The sequence below is a fragment of the Poecilia mexicana genome, unplaced genomic scaffold, assembly GCF_051168715.1.
Source record: "Poecilia mexicana isolate PSO_F unplaced genomic scaffold, ASM5116871v1 scaffold_2, whole genome shotgun sequence".
In the NCBI taxonomy this organism is placed as follows: Eukaryota; Metazoa; Chordata; class Actinopteri; order Cyprinodontiformes; family Poeciliidae; genus Poecilia; species Poecilia mexicana.
In genome coordinates, this window is record NW_028263371.1 from 42,016,237 (window position 1) to 42,036,655 (window position 20,419).

The window sequence follows — 20,419 nt, forward strand, 5'->3', positions numbered from 1 at the left end:
CGGCCTCATTACTGCAACAATATAACAATCCGCATTCAGCTTGATTCGACATCCAGGATGCGGATTTTATTTCCTCGCCCTAACCTGCGTTTTTTTTTTTTTTTTTTTTTTTTTTTTTTTTTTTAACCTCACACCTCCGACAAACTGTCATGGATTATTCTAAACATTTACAGTATTTGTAACCCGGTATAGGCATATGTGTCAGCCACTGTATGGCCTTAAACAATTTCCCAAGCTGCTGTAGGAGGATAAGCACGAGCGAGAGCTGTGCCATGATTTGAGTATTACTTTAGATGAAAAGAGCTGTGTGGAAACACTTTCATTAGCCCAGTGCTGTGACCCAGGGTCGGCAGCTGAATAAGTAACACTCTATTAATGATTTCTACAGCAGAAAACCCCTGACCCCTGATCACTTTCAATCTCAGAGAGGGAAAAAAATGGGCCAGGGGGAGGGGTATGGCCTATTGGAGGGAGATTAAAAAAAAAAAAAAAACATACTTTTTTCTCCACGGCCATGTGTGTGGGAGGGTTATTATTTGTGCCTTGCTGTGAGGGGGAGCAAAGGGCCTGCTGGGACATTGACTCACATATTCTGGTTTGAGTTTCTTGTCACCGCCTCTAACGGCCGTCTTCTCCAGCTTGTCGATAATGGGGGCGATCATCTCCACATCTTTCAGCCTCAGCTCCTCGTGGATGATCTCGATATCTCGAACAGGGTCCACCGTCCCCTCAACATGGATGATATCCTCATCCTCAAAAGCACCTGCAGGGACAGGACACAAACACACACACACACAAATGGGGGGAGAAAAAAAAATATTCCTTTATCTCAACAACAATTGCTCTGATTTATGTGAATAACGTGTAATACAGAGCAGCGAATCAGAACAGCAAAATCAATGACATTGACTTTCTGGGATCAAATGTGAAACAGTGATGTGATTCAGCTCAGAAAGAAAGAGAAAAATCATTAGTTGATGCAGAGAATGTGGGAAAAATAGACATCCACATATAAAGCCCTGTGGGAGCTTTAGGAAAGTCATAACAAACACAATCAGGAGTTTAGAAATACAGCCGATACTTTTTTTTTCTTCCCAGCCTTAAACCGTAAGAAATGTTAGAAACCAACTTCAAGTGCAACAGTACAGTAAGCTCATCTAAAACTGGCTTTAAGTGCAGCAAAACAAGAAAGTTACTCTAAGAAATGCAGTGTGAAATTACAAAGTGTTTAGCTTACTTTAACAAAAAGCATGTCATCATTCATAAATAAAGGAAAAGAGTCCTAATCTCCTAATCGTGTGTGTCTTAATGGTGGCGTTGCTGGCGATTCGGTAATGAGGCTCTGAAGCAGACCATTTAGCCGGCGGCGGGCTCTCAGGACTCCTTCTGATGCTGTGGCAGGGTGGGAGCAGGTGATCAGAGGGGTTAGCGAGTGCATCTGCCACATGAGAGCACCAGCCTTTAACATTAACAATGCGTCAGGCAGTAAAAAAAAAAGAGTCTAATTCATTTGTTAAACCTGAGGATTGTAATACATTTAACTCAAAAACACGATTTTATTTACTTCAGAAAATAGAAAGCAACAGGTCAGAACCCACCATCATCTCAGCTGCAGCCCGTTTTAAAAAAAGGCAACTTTTTTTTTTCTATGAAGATATGGAGCTGAATGTGTCATATTTTCCACTCTGCCGTATCTATGTTTTAAATTATGAAAGGCAGTAGGTCTTGAGTTGTTGCTCTGTTTCTAATAAAGCCTGTTCATCAGGCTGCCTGATAACACTCATTTGCATGGAAAAAGTTGTCATCGCATTTTGATCCTTCAGAAGCATTTTGAGAACTTAGTAGAGAAAGACGGTGACAGAGTTGTACACAGAGTGGAAAATGTTTGTAAACCAGAGCGACTAGATTAGCTGCTAACGATGCTGAAGCTAACATCTGCTTCAATGGCTCTGAATCAACTGGCTTTTAAATTCATTTTTAATGCTTCTGAGCCACATGTAACCATCTTCAGTTAATGACTCATTAAAACACAGTTTTAAACTAAAGCATCAGACATTTGTATTTTAAAATGTTACATTTTATGAAAATACATAACCATTTTTGCAACTTTGAATAAATATTAATCTTACTTAATACATATTATTCTACTCTGTTGTGAATTTCACTCACAAAAACTATATTAGGAACAAAATGGCTTAAACGTTCATTTTCAGAAATGGATCTTTCGAATGGCTCTTCACACGGATTCTGAAGATTTGGCTGCCTTCAAAGAGCCCTGAGTCCCACCCCCAGGTTACAGATCAGGTTTGGAGACAATTCTTCTGAAAGTCTGAGTGCTGTTTTCTTGCTGATCTGGTTTCAAATGGCCATATTTTCTTCATTTATTTCTAAATTGCGTGTGTTTCACATCATTAGAAATCCTAATCAGCACTTCCAGAATCTACAAATAGCTCACACTTCCTCCAGTGAAAGTTGTTTCCGGTTTTGTAGTGGACAGTCACAATTTTTGTTAAGCGGCGTTAGTGGACATCCACTCCCCAATGAATGAATATATAAACAGTATATGCAAAGCTTATTTGACACTGATCTGTCACTTTTTTCTCTCCACTCCCAATAGTAAGCTGTCCCCCACGATGCCTATCTCAAAAACCAACTTTGTCTGAGATGTATACTTCTTATAAGAAATTACCGTACAAGTAGATAATTTATATAAGCTTCTTGATATAATCAAATAATATGACAAAAACAACCTGTTTCCTTCTCTATCACTTGATGCCTGGCTGGTAAGGTCTACAGTGGTGCTGGATTTGAAATGCACATACTTTTGTGAAACAGAAAACAGCAGCAGCTTGTTAAGTTTTACAGTGCAGCGTAATGTGTCTGCTGTCTCAGACAAAAAAGGGGATGTCAGGTAGAATGATGGCTTGCCTTTAGCTGCTGCAGCATTGAGGGACATAATGTTAGGAATGCGCATGGGGGAGTCACTGAATCCATATTCATGTGTTGACACCTGAGTTTGTGCAAAGGTGCTGACAGGTGAGGCACTGTGAGATTGCATCTGCGCAAGATTTAGCAGTGACACATGCAGAAAATAGTAAAGAAGTGACTGTGGCGGTTCTTCATTTTGAATAAAATAATCAGCACCATTTCAAATACAAGAGAGCCCAAATGAAAGCATGAACGAGACTGAGTTCTTCTGTACGTTTTTATATTTATACTTTTGCCAACTTTATACATTTTTAATTCTAAGTTTAAACCACTTTTTAGACCAAGTGGTTATTGATTAGTCCAAACCTAAACAAATTTCATTGGCATAAATCATAGCAACATGCAGAATTGACTCAGGTCTAACTCATTGTCTAGGTGTGGCTTCAGCACTGAAGGTTTTATGCTTATTGATGCATGAGTGATTCGAGAACTACATGCTTACGTGGAAGCAGGAAAAAATGAACTACAAGCTAATTGTAAAGAACAGCAGATCGTGTCATGGAGTTATGGGTGATGTTCATAGCCAGGCCTGCAGCAGCACGCTACAAGTTATCAGCACAATTTCATATATGGCTTCTAGCAAAAACTTTATATGTGTCTGCCATTAAATATGATGCAAATGATTGAGCCATGTACATATTGAAGACTATAAATTATGAGGTATTAACTTTTCCCTTTCCTAACTTTGGCATACACTGTGGCATGACGCAAATGTCAATCTAAGATACGTACTCAGCTTTTTAACGCACAAATAAAAATTTATTACAACTGTGATGTGTTTCTATGACAAATCCGTCTGGAAAATTGTCACTCTGAATGTTAATGAATCAGCGTAAGGAAACATAAAACTAGGTAAATAATGTTAAAACATAAGGGAATTTTAGCTCTTTACTTACATACAAAACATAAGTTAGGCATAGAAGAAATAAAAATACTTTAGCTAAAACTTTTGTTGGCAAAATCATTTACAGCTTTTCAGTTTCAGTATTATTATTCATGACAGATGCAATAAACAGCATCTGTCAACGCTACACTGACAGCATGAATCAGAGTTTAATGTTCCTCTTTTGCTGTAGTTTCTTGTTATGTTGATTAATAATATTAGGATGTTAAGAATGAATCTGAATCATTCCTGCATAAGTCATACTTTCACCATTTCCTCTATTTTATGTTGAGCCATAGCTGGATCTTAATGATTCTGTTTAAAAATATAATAACGAGGTTTTCGTCTATTTTATGTTCAACATTTGCAGTTAGTAAAAAGTAAAGTAAAAGGGGGCTTTAGAGGGAGGAGTTAAAGTATTTCACAAGAAAGGCAACCAGCAATGCTGACTCAAATGTTTGCATATAAAAAATAAAATAGTTTCAAAAGTCACAAGTTGGATTTGTCTTTCAAGGACACATACAGTTAAAATAATTAGCGAATTGCTGCACTTTGGCTTAATTTGCCTTATTTGATAACAAGGGCTCGGCAACATTGAATCTTTATATCTTTTTCAAATATGCAGATACCAAAACGATCCCTTTTACTGGCTGAAGCAGTGATAAACACCTGATTTTTTTTTCATAAAAGCCCTCCAGACAGCTTTTACAATCAACATCAAAACGCGTCACATCCCAACATCCAACACCTTATTACTCATGCGAGTCAACAGAAGCTGCAGACTTTGGTGCAAGCTGTCATCCTGTGCCTTGTCCTCATGGTGAAATGAACTTATTCAATTACTCTTTGCCTAATCAGGCTGTTTTGGTTCCTCTCCTCTTGCAGAGGTACTCCACAGTATAAACAGTTCACTTACGCCACACAGAAAGGGGCTAATCAGTGGAATTATTGTTTTGCCGCTCCAATTTAGCAGCTCGCTGTTTAGCACTGATTGGAATAAAAATTTGCCATTGTGTCTGCATGAACTCTGGGAATATAATGCAAAGTAATCATTTTGTTAGCTGCAAGAGTATACATACATTATGAAGAATTAGGATGTACAGTTCTGAGGCACTGTCTTTCTGACGGTAAAGGTATATGTTCACTGATTCTCAATCAGTGTTAAAAAGCTTCATGGAAATATGAAGCATTTAAAGATACAGCTTTTTAAGAGTGACAATAAAACGATTATTTTTGCAACAAATCCCAAGATAATCAGCAATTCATGAACATTTTGGTAAAGAAAACGTCCAAATCAAAAATTCAAACAAGCTTTTAAAGAGCAAGCGCAGCTGACCACTCAATATTTAGTCCTCTCATTCCAGAGTAATTTTCCTCAATTCATTTCGCCTAATTTAACATTCACATCCACTTTAACCACCTTCCCATTCAGGGCTTAGAGCTGGACAACAAATGCATGAAGGAGAAGAAAAATCTGATGGGCCAATCTCCACAATTAGTCCTTTTAACAACTGGGTCAGGGCAGCGAAGACAGGCTTTATGAAACGGCGCCGCCACACAAAGCCGCGTGTAAGACAATAAAAACACGAGGGAACAAGGGAAGACGCTGAAAGGGGGCCTTTTTCAGGAGTCAGCGCCGTCCCACGATTAAATTTTTACTGCCTCGGTTCGAGCAGTGTATGTAGACATGCATAAAGACACTATTAACAGGTGCTCCTCTGCTGACAGAACAATGGGATTATTCTCTGGAGAGCGAGTTGCGTTCAATGGCCTGATTAGGGATCAGGCTAAGCTGCTCAAAATTACAGCAGCACCCCAGGCAGATGTAGCCCGAGAAGAAATAACTTATTCTGACATTTACAAATGAGAGTGATTTTAAAAGGAAAAACAAAACAACAGAGAAGGCTCGTGATTTTACATTAACTCCATTATGTTTTCTGCAACCCGGCTTCTGGGAAACGTCTCCTCTTTCAGAGTGTGCGTGAGTTTAACAACAAAAAACATCAAGTAATCTTAAGTTATCCTAAATCATTGCTCTTCTGCAAGGCACACAGACCAGGCAGTTATCCGTGCAAAGGGAAGATCAATACTGATTGAGGTGCCTCCTCTGAAGCTCCTGCTTGCACTGGGAGGATATGTGGTCAACATAATTCAGGTAAATTACAGTATTCATTGACTTCTTACTTCCTGTGCGTGTTTTCACATGCAGGATGGGTGAGAGCACATCTAAAGAACTTGCATTCCTGAACGCTGCCTTTAAAAATGTTCATGCAAACTCAGCGCCGCAATCCTCCTGGCATTCAGGGCAGTAAAAGCTATTTTATGAGTCTGTCGGGGGAAAGCACATCATGGACGACTTCCAAGCATAAAAAAACACAAGCAATATACATGAGGGTATCTACGTTCATTCAGGAAACCTCCTGTGCTCAGTCGGTTTTATTTAGATCCATGGATTTGATAGAAATCTGGCTTCCAGAACTATTTTCATGGAAGATGTGTTGTGATACAGCGAATGTTAATTATGGCAGCTACATTGGGTACTAAAAAACTGTTTGACACCAAAAGATGGTGTTACTTCATCAGAGATTATTGAAGTTTTAAGCATCCCATTTCTCAAAACTGATCACTGTGAAATTGCAGCATTAACAGAATATAGATTTTTCCTTGTGTATGGATAATATACTTGGAAATATAATCTTATTTCATATTTCAGGCTAAAAAGTGGGATATTAGACCCAATGCCTAATTCCTTTTAAAAACATGTCTTCACTTTTTTGGACTATTTTCTTCAGATGTTGTTTTCCTAAAAAACATAATGTCAACTTCTAATTTGCCTTTCTTTCTAATTTAAGAAAATTATTCAAATAATTATTCAAGTAAGAGGTTAAACTTTGGAATACGCCAAGGCTCAATTTTTCATACCACAGTTTTTAAACTCATTCATGGTTTCACAATATCTTTCACGGTTAGGGAGACAAACTTAAATCACTCTTTAAAAGCCCCTTAAGAGGCTCAGCTTATATCTCACTATTTTACTCTAACCACAGAGAACCTCAAGGTTCAATATCAGGCCCCACACATTTTATGCATTAGCATATGAGGATTACATCAAAACACATTTAATTAATTTACGAAGCCATGCTGATGACACACAGATCTATATTGACATTTGTACTGATGTACCAATTAATGATAAAAACATTGATGACAATGAATTTCCTCCAGCTTAGACACGACAAACTTTTGTTTTTTTTCTACAGTTATTTAGATATTGGTATATTTTTGTTGAGCTTTTAATGAATTTTAAAAAAAATAATTTCTGGTGTTTATTCACTACATAATTGTTGGTTCTCAGTTCCTCATCCTCTGTAAAATGTATGATTTCTTAATGATTTGATCTTTTCTAGTGTGGTTTGTGTGCTTGGATGTCTTTAATTGTGCACTTTTGGTTTAGCAAAAGTTGAATTTTAAAAACGTGTATGGCCACCATGATAGTAACCCTAGAAAGGCAAAGAGGAAAAGTGCTGCTTATGGTAACCTGTACAGACATGTCTGACCTGAGTGCAGTTGAAAGTCCAAGGAAGTCTGTGATTTCGAACCAAAAACAAGGAAAGCAGCCGCATTAATTCCCTCTTCATTAGCTTAACCTCTGTCATCCCATTTATTTTGTTAAACCTCTAAACATGAGGGCGTCTTGATTGAAAGGATCAGTCGTATGCAGGGAACTGTTGTCCCACATCATCCAGAGAACAAACCTTTTCAGATCCCTAACTACTACAGGGCTGCTGATTGCACAGACACCGGCAATTTCCTAACCAACTGCCACCTGAACAATGATGTGTTCGGCTTTCAGGCCCTCCAGTCTTTCAAAGGTGAATCATTTCACAGTTTGGAACGAGATCTCCATAGCAACTCCCTTTTGAAGGGTGTAGAATCACCGTCCAATAATTCTATGATCATCGGGCCTCGCCATTCCCAGTGGTTCTTTTCACGGCGGACAGGCGGAGGGGGGTGTGAAGAGGAAGCAGGAAGATTCTACAGTCTATTTCAGGCAATTCATCTTGCGGGCCCATTAGAATTCAAAATATTGCGACCTTCAATCACTGGGCATGTTATCTGGAGCTGTGGCGATCTCCAGTCAAGATGGGTAGACATTTTTCTCTAATCATCCTCGATGAGTGGAGGCTGACAAAAACTCTTCATTCTCGCCGAAGCAAAATGCTCATTTAAATGCTGCGACAGCACCTCAACACAGCCTGGAAACACAGACACACACACACACACACACACACACACACACACACACACACACACACACACACACACAAAGGGAGGACGATCCCGCCACAGACACATGATTGAGACTTCACAGTCAGAATATTGCTTAAAGCAGGAACCAACATAAACAAAGAACCACATGACGCTCAGGGAGGAGGATTTTTTTTTCCTGACCTGTTTATAATACAGTGTTGCTGTTTTTGCTCAAGAAAATTCACAAGACAAAGAATAAGAAGGCAACTGAGACTATCACCATCGTAAGGTATTTATAGCCTGAGAAGTCCTTGTTATCCGGTTAACTTGGTCACATATGAAAGAAATATAACACTTTAGTTCACTGGGGAGAAAAAAACAGAAATTTTTGGGAGGTGTACCTTAATTACATAGGGTGGATTGATGGTCTCAGGTTGTTGTGATGCTGTATTTGTACCAAATCATGAATTCTCCTTTCTACCTGAAAATCCTCAAGGAGAACCTAAGCTTTGTGACCTTAACCTCAAGTCTAATTTGTCCAAACTAATCATTACAACAGCAATGAGCATGAGACTGAAAAAAATGTTCCATATGTTCCAGTTAACTAAGTTAATATTACAAAGGCCTAATGAAGCACTAAGAAACAAAACAACAGCAACAGCAAAGGCCAATATTGACAGTTTGAGCTGTGGAAACAGATGACATATTTACTCACTGCTAAGCGCACTGGGCTGACGGAGGCATCCTGGACGTTTGTCAAGTTTGAGAATCCGTGAGTTGATGAGTGATAGGGCTGAATGCCCGGAGAGCAGCCATTACTGGCGTCAGACGGGAGGAAGGCCAGCTATAAATCACTTCAGCCTGAATAGTCAGTCTAGTTTGCTTGTAACGCCTGTGGCTGAGATAATCAGGTCCTTTTTTTTTTTTTTCAGTGAGTCACTCATACAACATAAAGTCACAGGGAAGTAATACACCTGTAATATACCTCAAAGGTAACTATTCTTGGGGAACAAGAAAATACATTTTATTATTATTATTAAAATAAAGAAATAGAGAAAGTATCTGGTTAACACGAACCCTGCCCAGCACATATCTTCCTTGAATGAATGATATTTTCTCTTGTCTTTCTTATTTTGAAAAGAGTGTAAGGGAAAAGGACCTCTGTGTCACATGATATTCAGTCAGCAGCACAAAGACAAAAGATAATGGGATCACGAAACAAAAGTTCCTCGACGATCTGTTCAACGTAGAAATTTTAATAGAAATTGAAATTGTTAGTGGGGCCAAAAATTGTAGCATTAGTGGTCATATTAAAAATAATTTCTTCAAGAGGGATTTCTCCCTCACTAAGTACATGAGCGGAAAGCAAAGGTTGGATTTCTGTACATGTCTCAGGGTGAGGTTAACAGATTTCACTAGAAATGCAGCAGTGAATCTGTATGCAGGAAGACGCAGAGCAAGCGAAGGTCCCGCTGAGTTTTCAGTAAGATCTGTCGGGGCAGCAGCGTCAGAGACAGGGACCTAAAAAAGCTAAACAAGCTGATAAAGAAGCCCGGTTCTGATCTGGAGGCTGCTGTGGAAACACTGGAGATGACAATGCTAAGAAGGATTCTCCATAAAGTCAATACAATTATGGACAACCCATAATATCTTCGTCATTAGGCTGTTATACAACAGCTTAGTGTCTTCATTCAGTCAGAGGCATGTTCATATTTGCTGTAATACTCGGAGTAATCAGCATCTACAACAACTCTGACGGGAATTGCACAACGTTTAACTTAGCCGGGCATTTTGGGCGCTGACAGCATGAAGATCACAGTAACAGAAACGTCTTTGCCAAATGTAACAGCTATTTTCCACTTGGCTGCCCCAAAACCACAGAAGGTCCCTCAAGATTAACAGTGCTTTACCATTGGTATCTCAAGGCTAGATACTTACTGAGTATCATGCAGCCATAAATAAGTCCTCGTTAGCGCTGAACTCAATGCTTCCAGCAGTGATGTTGGGGAGGAGGGGGAGGCCCTGAGTGAGCGTTCAAACATCTAATTGCTGGGAAGCAAACATCTGGGAATAAGGCCAGGTAAACTGGCAGAGTCGTGAGTTTGAAACAGAAGAGGAGATGAAGTAGAACATGTCTGTGTCTTGTCTCAGACTGTTGGGTTCCAATTGTTTTCCAGTCACTGCAGAGAGACTAGTAACATCCATCCCACATTTTACGATGGGAACAGAAGCCTTGTGAGTTTAGTAGAATAAGCGTTCAAGCTGTCACCACAAAGGAGAGTTCATATGGCCTTTTCAAAGCTATTGGGGATTTTAAAAAATGTATGTTGAAGAGGGAAAATTTCAAGAGAAAATCCATTTTAACTTACTTCCCACTAAGGTTTAAATGTTTCAGTAGCTGCCACAAAGAAAGCAGTCGACACGGGCTGCTTAAGAAAAACCACCATGTTTTCAGTTAATTGTAGTGATAGTAAAATGATAAAAAAGTAAAATAAATATAGAATTTTCTTTGAAGGCATTTACTGTTACTAAAATAACATTTCATGTTGTTATATGACTGATTATTACCACAGTTTTCATAAAATCTATGCTATTATCAAAGCTGAGTTGCAGACAGTCACTCTGACTATTATATAATCATCAAATATGATACAATAGTGATTTCATGGGATTTATAAAATTTATAGATATTTTAGGAATCAGGTTCAGACTCTCAATTAAATCCCAATTCCTGAGAAAGATTAAACTTAAAACAAGAATCAGCTAAAACACTACAAAGTGAATAACCTGACATAAAAGACTCAACTTTAAATTTGTTGTGGTTTTGAATTATTATATGCTGATTTTTATGTCTTTACTGTTCTACTCTTTCTAAGGTTACATTGACAAGTTGGGGTACCTGCGCTATCAAGGTCTTTATTTTACCATATATGCATGTTCGCTCTTAAAGCTTGACAGCGTTACCTCAAAGCATGCTAGCCACAACTTTCTGTGGCTTTCACCGATCAAAGTATTTCTAAAAATCTTTCTGATCTATCTGAGAGAAAGGAAAAACTTTTGGATATATCCTCTCAATTAAACTTTCTTACGCAGCTGACTGACAGCTCCTGTCTAAAGGTGGAGGAAAGAGAGCACTATTCTACAGGTCCATCTTAAATTCTACAAGAATAATGAGATGCAAGAGCGTCAAAGTTGCTTATTTATTTTTTTACCTAAGGACCAGAACAACTATAAGAAAAGTTGTTACAATAAAACTACAAAAATGGTCCATAAAGTCAATGTGGATTTTTGATTAACAACAAAAACCAATTTTGGACAAGTAAGGATACATAATTGTGCAAATAATAACTTTGTGGTTTAGGCTAACAGACTGTCGAAACTCTTGAAAGACACAAAGGTTTAGTAATTTACACTTTGATTGAACTTTTGCTGGCCTTTCCTTCAAAGTAAAGTTTGCACATTGTTGTTTTTTTTTGTTGTTGCCTATATTATTCTATGAATTGTTACATTTTGGTGCTAAAACGTAAAGGTACATTTTTTGTCAATTTTTAAAATTTGAAGACAAAGATAACATGTATGTGCAACTCAAAAAAAAAAAAAATAAATAACATGCGTACCTTTTGGGGGCCATCTATATACTGTGATTTTTAGACTTTTCGCTTACATTTCAGTAAAAAACATATAAAATGAAATAATTTGATTCGATTAATTAATCACATCAGATTCAGGCGAACAAAGTTGAATTTCAGCAGCAACAATAACATAACTGTGAGCTTTGAATGAAACTCTGAGCTATGAATACTTCTGCAAAAATCAAACAAACAAAAAAAACCTAACAAAAAAAATCCCACTCTAAACAGAAGAAGTGAGATTTTCTCAAGCATATAATCAAGCTATATAAAAGAAGAGGCTTCTGTGCTGCACTCTGCTCAGATAGATATAATTACAAAACCAAAGCTGCTATGTTGAATGTTTAACTTGTGAAACAAACCGCATTGTTTCTAAAGACTTGACAAGTGTGGAAACAATAGCATGCCAGAGCAGATAGCTGCACAGAAGAAGCTTTCGATATCTATTTCCGATCGCTATGTTTGCCGTCTCTGACTGAGAGGAAACAAAAGAGTTGGTTTTGGGATGAGCATCTGGCATATATACATTTGGTCCTCAGTCAAAAATAAAAGGAACACTGGGTCCTTTTGACCACATTTACAATAGAGTATATGAAATATCCATAACTCAACATGAGTAATGCTACTGCATATACTGCACTAAACACCATAATACCCATCAGAAGAATGACAAACTCGAATGCAAACAAGAAAAAAATCTGGCAATTACAAAGAGGAACATTTCCTACTAAAATAAACATACATGTTGTTTCCCAAATGTGAAACAACAATAGGTAGCTCCTTCCTACTAAAGAAAACTATAATTTTATATTTGGTAAAAACCAATTTTTATTGATTTCTAAGGAGAAATTGCTCATTAGCTGACAAGCTACTCCATCCAAGATGTTAAATTTTGAACAGTTTTTAATTAATTTTTATATTTCCTTCTTTATTCATTAGTACATTTCTATTCTTTTTCTCTGTTACTGATATTCGCCAGTGAATTTCTATCTTCTTGTTAGCAATGCCTGACACTGATGTAGCTTTTTGCCATCCATCCGCCTTTTTTTTTCATAACAATGCGACTCAGAACTTCAGCCTTTTTATGTCCTTTATCTTTGTACTTCACAAACCCGCATTGTTTTAATTGCAAATAATTTGTTTTGCAATTAAAACTTGAATCTGTAAATTGCCTTTGGTTCTTGTTGAGAGTCAGAGCATAAAATGTGAAACACTGAGCCTACCATAAACACTTTTACATTGATAAAGAGTTTTAGCCCAAACGTTTTGTGACCATGAGTACACCAACCTGCACAGTAGGTATGATTAATCAGTTTACCAACCTCAAAAAACAAAGCTATGTGATTTCAGAATAATATCCACTTCATTTACAGTTGTGTTGAAATAATCTCCACTAAAATGTTATTCTGTCTTTGTTCAATTTCCACAGGACATTGTTTTAAAACTCCTCTGATTCATGCAGATGCTATTTTGCAAACCTACAGTGTTTGGCCTTATACCTCTTAGAGAAAGCAGCCTTCCTTCAGCTGCAGGTCTTCTCCTGTCAGTCAAGGTTTTTGGACCTCCTGTCCCCTCACTAATCTGCTGGCAGTCATTGATAACTTCCTGTTTCTGCCACTAAGGTGTGTGGCTACTGTTCCTTTAACTTTGACCTGGCAAATTATGCCATCAATTGTATCTCTAGAGAGATTCAGAGCCTTTGGTATCTTTTTTAAAAAGATTTTCCTTGTTTGTGCAAAGCCATCCCTAACATGACGCAACAAGTGAACTGGGTGGTTCAGAGGATTGATTAACTTCGATGCAGTCATTGACGTAAGTTAACAATGTATGTATTTAGCGTTGAATTTTAATAAACTTGTTGCAGTTTTATTTAACTATTTAATCTGTTCTTGTGTAATTCAATTTTTCCAATTAAAAACATTCTGTATTATGTCAATACTCCCGATCTGCGGTGGGTGGAGGGCAGAGGGGGAGTGGGGGGGATTGAATGATTTTGGGATGCAACTGTATATAAAACCATAAAACTGAAAGCGGTGTGTACTCTCTTTGTCTCGCATAACCTAAACGTCTTGGGCATCTCTAATTTTTTACTCTTCTTAAATTAGACAGTAACTCTTCCACTTTGTGGCAGAACAGCATAATAAATCTTGTTTCAGAAATATTGGCTGTACAGTTTAAAAGTGCCCATTCATTGTTGGATACTGTCTTTTATGGGGGAACAAAGGGACTTAAAATTGACTGAAAAGCCACAGACATAATAACTAAGTTATAAAGTTTCTAAGTTAATCATATTTTTGGTATCTGCTTATGATTAAAAATAATGGAATAACATAAATCTTGCTATATGACTTTTATTACAAGAAAACTCATCGCCAACTCAAGTGGAAACAGTTAATCTCACCTGACAGGTCCTTTAAATCATTATGACATTTTGCAGTGCGGGGTTTTTCTCATTTAAACATCTCAAAATGTGAAGATGAACCAAACAAAGAGGAAAAATTCCCTGCCAGAGACGTAATGTGTCTCTGATAACTTAAGAACAAAATGAAAGAATGACTGCATTTTAAACATTTTTCCATCTGTTCACTCTCTCACCTGCTCCAATCAGAGCTCTTTTCACACAGGAGGAAAGTCAATACAATCAGCAAACAAAGTCTGCAATTTCTTTCTAAAAGGACCTTCTTCTTCTTCTTCATTTTACTCACTGTGATGTGAATTATTCTAGCGCGTAACACTTTAATTGGCCAAGACAAAGACCATGAGAATGAAAAAGAACCAGAGGTGTAGAACAAACACTGAAAATGATTTAAAGTCTGTCACAGCAGAAAGCAATATTTGCAAACAAGGTAAATAAAGAACAATGTTAGAAAGGTTATGAAGATAAATAGAAATAATAGTAATAATAAAAAAAACAATCTGATAAGAAACAAGACACTTACCTCCTTTAATCCCATTTAAATCAAACAGTTTTAAAAAAAATTATAAAGGACTGATTTTTGTCCAAGAGGCTTTCCTGTAGGAACCTAATTGTTGATTAACCTCCATTTACTAAGAGAAACTACAACTCTGTTTAAAAAAAAAAAACACTGTTAAATAAATAACTTTAGCGGTGGTCTACAATATTAACATATGTCATAAGGAAGTAAGTAACGACTCACGTGTCAGGTGGAAGATGCCGTCGCACGCGCTGATGTGGGAGAGGAAGGCGTTTCCCAGGCCTTGGCCGACATGAGCACCTTTCACCAGGCCAGCGATGTCCACAACATTAAGGAATGCTGGGATTTTACTACAAGGGAAAAAAATGGATGGAACAGAAATCTCTTCAGCTCCGTCTTATGTTCTCAGTTTCAAGATCATTTGACAGCAGATTTCTTACAGTTTGAGATCTTTCAGCATATGTTAGCACTGTTCTAAATTTCTCAAAAAATAGTGGCAACAAATCAAGTAATTCACAAATATAAAAAAAAATCCATGCAAATCAGGGATGCAACAGGTAAAAAAATTGGAATGACACCTGATGGCCAAAAAGGAGGATTTTCAAAGTATTGCTCAGGATGATCCAATGGGTGCAAATAAAGACATCGTCACAAAAAATCTTACCCTTGCAAAATATACTGACACTAATGTTAACAGCTGCTTGTCTAGATTTCAGATATTACAGCTAACATTGTTGGAACAATAATCCAAACATGTAAAATATTCTCTCGTAAGAAGCTTGTGGGATTATTTGTATTGCTGCAGAAGAAAAAAAGAAGTGGGACTCATTTTTCATGCATTTGATGATAAATACTTTAGATCATATTATAGCCTGAACAACTGAATTCTGTCTGCTTAAACAGCCTCAATAGATGTGCATTATCACCGGGTGTTTGATTTTTTTCCCTTTCTTTGAAAAGAAGGAGAATAGAGCACCAATTGTACATCACAGCGCACATCTTATAGCCACATATCAACAACATTGTTGTGTGATTTCTCACGCCTATAGCACGGGGGCCATCAGAGGCTACAGATGCGAGGTGTGAATAATGCGTGAAGGATGAGACCCCATACCTGGCAGGTTTGTGGAATTGGCAGAGGAAATCATAGCGTTCATCTGGAATGGGCACTCTGCTTTCATTTGGGTCAATGGTGCAGAAGGGGAAATTTTCTGCTGGAGCCTGACTCTTTGTCAGCACGTTGAAAAAGGTTGACTTCCTGAAAACAACAACAGCACTGAGGTCAGGACATCTGAAAATGCTGCTGTGTAGATCCTTGATGGTTTGATAGGATGAACCTGAAACACTGAGGTAAACGCTGAGGTAAGCTGACTTCTTCTTCTTCTTCGGGACACAAAACGGAAAGTAACTCGTAATAATCCAGTGATTTTACTTCTAAAGCAAATTACACATTCCTGATAATCCTCAGGTAGATCGAGTGAACATGAAATGCCATGCTGTGATCGCATGGATGCTTCTTTACTTTGTACAAGCTGTTTTAATAAAATGAAACAAAAATCTGACATTTAGAGCGCAAGACTTAAAACTTCATTCAACTCAAGTATGATTGATGCACAAGTCTCTGTTGATAAAAAAAGAAAAGCAGGAGAAAGGACATAACTTATTTTTAGTGATAGAATTAATGTAATCTGTGAGTAATGTGTTCATAATTAAGTACTTACTTAAAATAGTCACTGAAAAAAGCACAACTGGGCCAAATACTTCAAGTGAAATAATTATTAATATTTGCATTAGCTATTATTCTATTTTGTGTCCATTCATTTACCTACCTTCACATAAGGGTACAGGTCAAATGTCAAAAAGATTTAATTAGGATTTAATTATGATTACAGATTCATTGATGTGAAAATTTAGGCTGATATCGAAAATGTCCAATATCGATGTTCCTGTTATCCCCATAAAAAAGTGACCACACAGCTGACTGTTGCTTCTCTGGTTCAGTTAAACACCTCAGAGTCCTGCACTGCATCAAATATCACATGACCAGGCAGCATCCCTCAGCCCTCTGGAAAAATGTAGATAAACAGCAACAAGATGGAAATAGATAATGGTTACTAATATCGGCCTAGTTGTCTTATTGGACCAATATGCTTTAAAAAATGACTGATTGATAACGATGCCAATGCAGATATATCCCTAATTATTATTTCTATGCACTCTGAATCATTTAGTTTAATTAAACTAAGCATTAAATTGAATTTGAAGTGTAAGTTGAAGTCAAACCATATGGCAAAGCTTGTTATCGGGGAATTTGTCAGTTTCACAATAATGGATGCTTAGGCAAAATAAGAGTATCACAATCTATCTGAACTCATCCAGTGGAGGGGCTTGAGGAAGTTTGGTTTTATAAGAGCTAAATAGACAGGAATGAAGTTTTTCCAGTTCATGACAGATAAAGTCAGACAGTTTCCCAAGTGTAAATCATTTTAAATTACACCCAAATAACAGATGGTTTGGATCTGAACACAGTTCATTCACAAAGAGAAAGTCGGAGGGTGGACTGGTTCTACTTTGACATAAATATGTGGTGGCAGGCCACAACCTCACAACTTCTACTTCTTATGTGAGGAAGAAACTGTGGTTTTGCCAGAATGAGAAATGAAAACACTGGACAGTACAAAGGGATCTGTTTGCAGAAGCCTTCAGAACCTTGCATGCCACCAACTTGGTCCTGCATATGAACAGACATCTGCAGGAAACTGGAGCTGTATGTAATACTTTCCACCACTGGAAACCACTATCCAAACTGGAGTTAAGTAACTGCTAAAACAAACCCCTGACCTGTCAAAACTTTAATTAAAACAATCCTGGTGACTTCATTGGTAAAAAAAAAACAAAAAACTATAATAAATTAACTAGACAACAGCTGTATATTAGAACCCTTTGTTTTATTTAAGCTTCTTTATGAGTATATTAAAGAGTTTTAACCCATCAGCTTATTAGAAGCTGACATAATCCCATAGTTGTACCTGAAAAATAAAGCAACAGGGAATGTGTGTCTTGGTTTAATACGTCCTGAGCTGCAAACACGATCTCTAAGAGGGTAAACCCTGACACAGTAGCATGAGCCCCCAAATATTGGAGGAATCTTTTTTTAATAAACAAATGTTTTACAAAAAAAAACCACACTTCATTTTAAAGGCCTTTAAAGATGAGATCATTTCATACTGAGGTGTTTAGTGTAGATGACCCCTGCACAACCATTTTAAAACAATGTCATAGCTCCATCTCTGGCCTTCTGCCCCATCATACTATTGCATATCTGATTTTCCAAGTTATAGAGAGGTGCTATGCATGCACAATAAAGTCACTTGCACTGTAGCATACATGATCTGATCACCAGGTCAGACAAGCTGTTTAATATTTGGCACATGACATAATTCTATCACATGAGCTTCACAAACTAATCTCATGCTACACTATGCAGATGCTCTGTCTGCACTGATCCAGATTCTCTCACTTCAGACTGAAACTAAAAGTGAAACTGTTAAATTACCGTAGCCTGGTAAAAAACCAGCCCCTTGTTCTTCACTTTGCTTCATAGAGAGGATCTGGACCATTGGCTATTGAGAAATGATTGCTGACTTGAGGCGTGGGCTCTGTTGAAGCTTTAAATGATTGGATCTGAATTTACCCAATTGCTAATGTTTAGCTATGATGTATATAATGTGCCTCCTCAGTGAAGCGTACGGGAAATTGCATGTGATGTGAACAACCTTGTGGGGTGTAGGATCATAACATCTTTGTCGGCAGTAAAATAACTTATACATTATTCCTCTTGATCTGACTTTAATTGCTCAATATTTGGAAGCGTGGCCAACATGGACTGAATGGCTTCATTCTCTTCCTCTGCTGCCATTGTCAATCTACAACCCTATATAGGCAGACTACAATTCTAAAACGATACAGAAAATCAACATCAATCATTAGAAACTACTCCCAATGTTTATTACTTTCCCTGGTTGATATTCAATGAGAAAAATTAAACTCAATGGGAGAAATCCCAGAAGGAGCACTGAAGGGAGATGAGAATCAAGCAGAATTGCAAAATGAGGCAGTGGTCAAGGTAGAATCACCCTGCTTTCTGATTAGTAATAATCAAAATTAGACATTGACAGCATGATAAAAGTAATGTACCCCTCCAGATGCAACAGAACTCAGTGAATTCAGCACCCCTGATCCCAATACACATGCACTCTTCAAAGAAAAATACCTTAAAAAGAGATGACTGGATTGCACATGGAACACTGTTTCCTCCCTTTCCTCTCATTTAGACCCAGGTCATGTGATAGAGTTAGCAGTTAGTTTTGAATCTAACAGAAAATTAAGAAACTACAATAAAATTCCCATTTATGCTACAAAACATATACTCCTCTTCATCTTTTTATATTAAACTTAAAGATGGGCATTTAATGTTGATGTGTTCATTGAATGGAAATGGTGAGAGTTCTCAGATTTGATACATGTATGAAATAGGAAAAAAAAATCTATAAAGTTTTCTTTTCAGATCCAAGGAAAGTTTAAGTTTCTGATCTGTAAAGTATGAAACCTTTTGTCTAATCATAAATTTGCATTTTGTATAGAACAACTGTAGAACCTCAGGAATATACCTTATGGCATTTACGTACTCTTTTGTAATCAAGACAAATGGTGGCAATAATCCTAACTCATAAATAATGAATTCTTGTAAACATCAACTCTCTGCTATCTTCTTTACCTAAACAGAAAACATATAAAAGAAGACAGGACAAGTAGCTTGGAGCAGTTCAAGAGAAAGAGGAATCCGACAGGCATGAAAGGAAAGAGAAGAGAAAGGAGAGCACATGGCTTCAGAAATTTACCAGCCGTTGCAGTGCAAGAACGACTGGTACGTCTTCCACACTGAAACGAAGATCATTTTTCCAAAGTTTTGTTTGCATTGGGGCATGCGTTCTTTTTGGAGAAGATACTTTTTATAAAACCTCTTCATACTTTTAAAGTTCTGCTTTTACAGTGACACATGACTTGCAACAATGTCCTGCTCTGCACATATTACTGTTTGTATATGTATGATTAAAGAAAAGAAAGAATGTAACAGCGATGTACAGAGAAGGCCATTATAGCCATACTTACCCAACATTGGGCAATCCAACAATCCCTATCTTCAGAGCAGTCCCAAACCTTCCAATCAGCGGCGGTGGCTTTGGTGCATCATCTCCTTTGGCCTAACGAAGACACCGTGGACATGTCTGCAGTCAAAATCAGCACTTGCCATTATACATAAACGTTCTTTGAATGAAACCTTTCTTCTTTTACAAAACACACCTTTTTCGGAGCCATGTCTCTCACTCTTAAACTCTGAATCGACTTCCACAGCAGATGACACGCTCAGAAAAGCACATTCATTCACAGGCGTGGAGGGGGGGGAAGCTCAGTCCTTAAACATAACCAGCCTGACTGCAAGCGCTTCAGCTCCAACGCTGTCTGCATGCACTCAAAATAGAAACATCCAGCATGTGGAAATGTAAGTTGACACTGTAAGCTGGCGAGCTGACCCTGCACCTCCATATTTAGCTGTCCATAGTATCACTGTGGGTTAATGAGCAGCTATAAAACCCACCCTGTGCAATGTATTTGGAAAAGGCCAGTTAGGCCTGGTTAGAGGCTTGGCAGCATTAAAGGCGGCGCCTTTA

The 20,419-nt window shown here is 37.7% G+C and overlaps 1 protein-coding gene across 1 annotated transcript in view; it reads right to left on the reverse strand.

Annotated features, from left to right (window-relative positions):
• The window catches only part of LOC106924449 (obg-like ATPase 1), a 54,304-nt gene extending 34,311 nt beyond the window's left edge, over positions 1–19,993 (reverse strand). Inside the window, exons 1-4 of the mRNA XM_014998155.2 lie at positions 19,860–19,993; positions 15,802–15,945; positions 14,910–15,037; positions 588–763 (exon numbers count right to left, since the gene is read on the reverse strand). Of these exons, the coding sequence (XP_014853641.2) occupies positions 588–662 (75 nt within the window). The 5' untranslated portion in view covers positions 663–763; positions 14,910–15,037; positions 15,802–15,945; positions 19,860–19,993. The remainder of the gene's footprint in view (positions 1–587; positions 764–14,909; positions 15,038–15,801; positions 15,946–19,859) is intronic.
• Between the last annotated feature and the right edge of the window lie 426 nt (positions 19,994–20,419).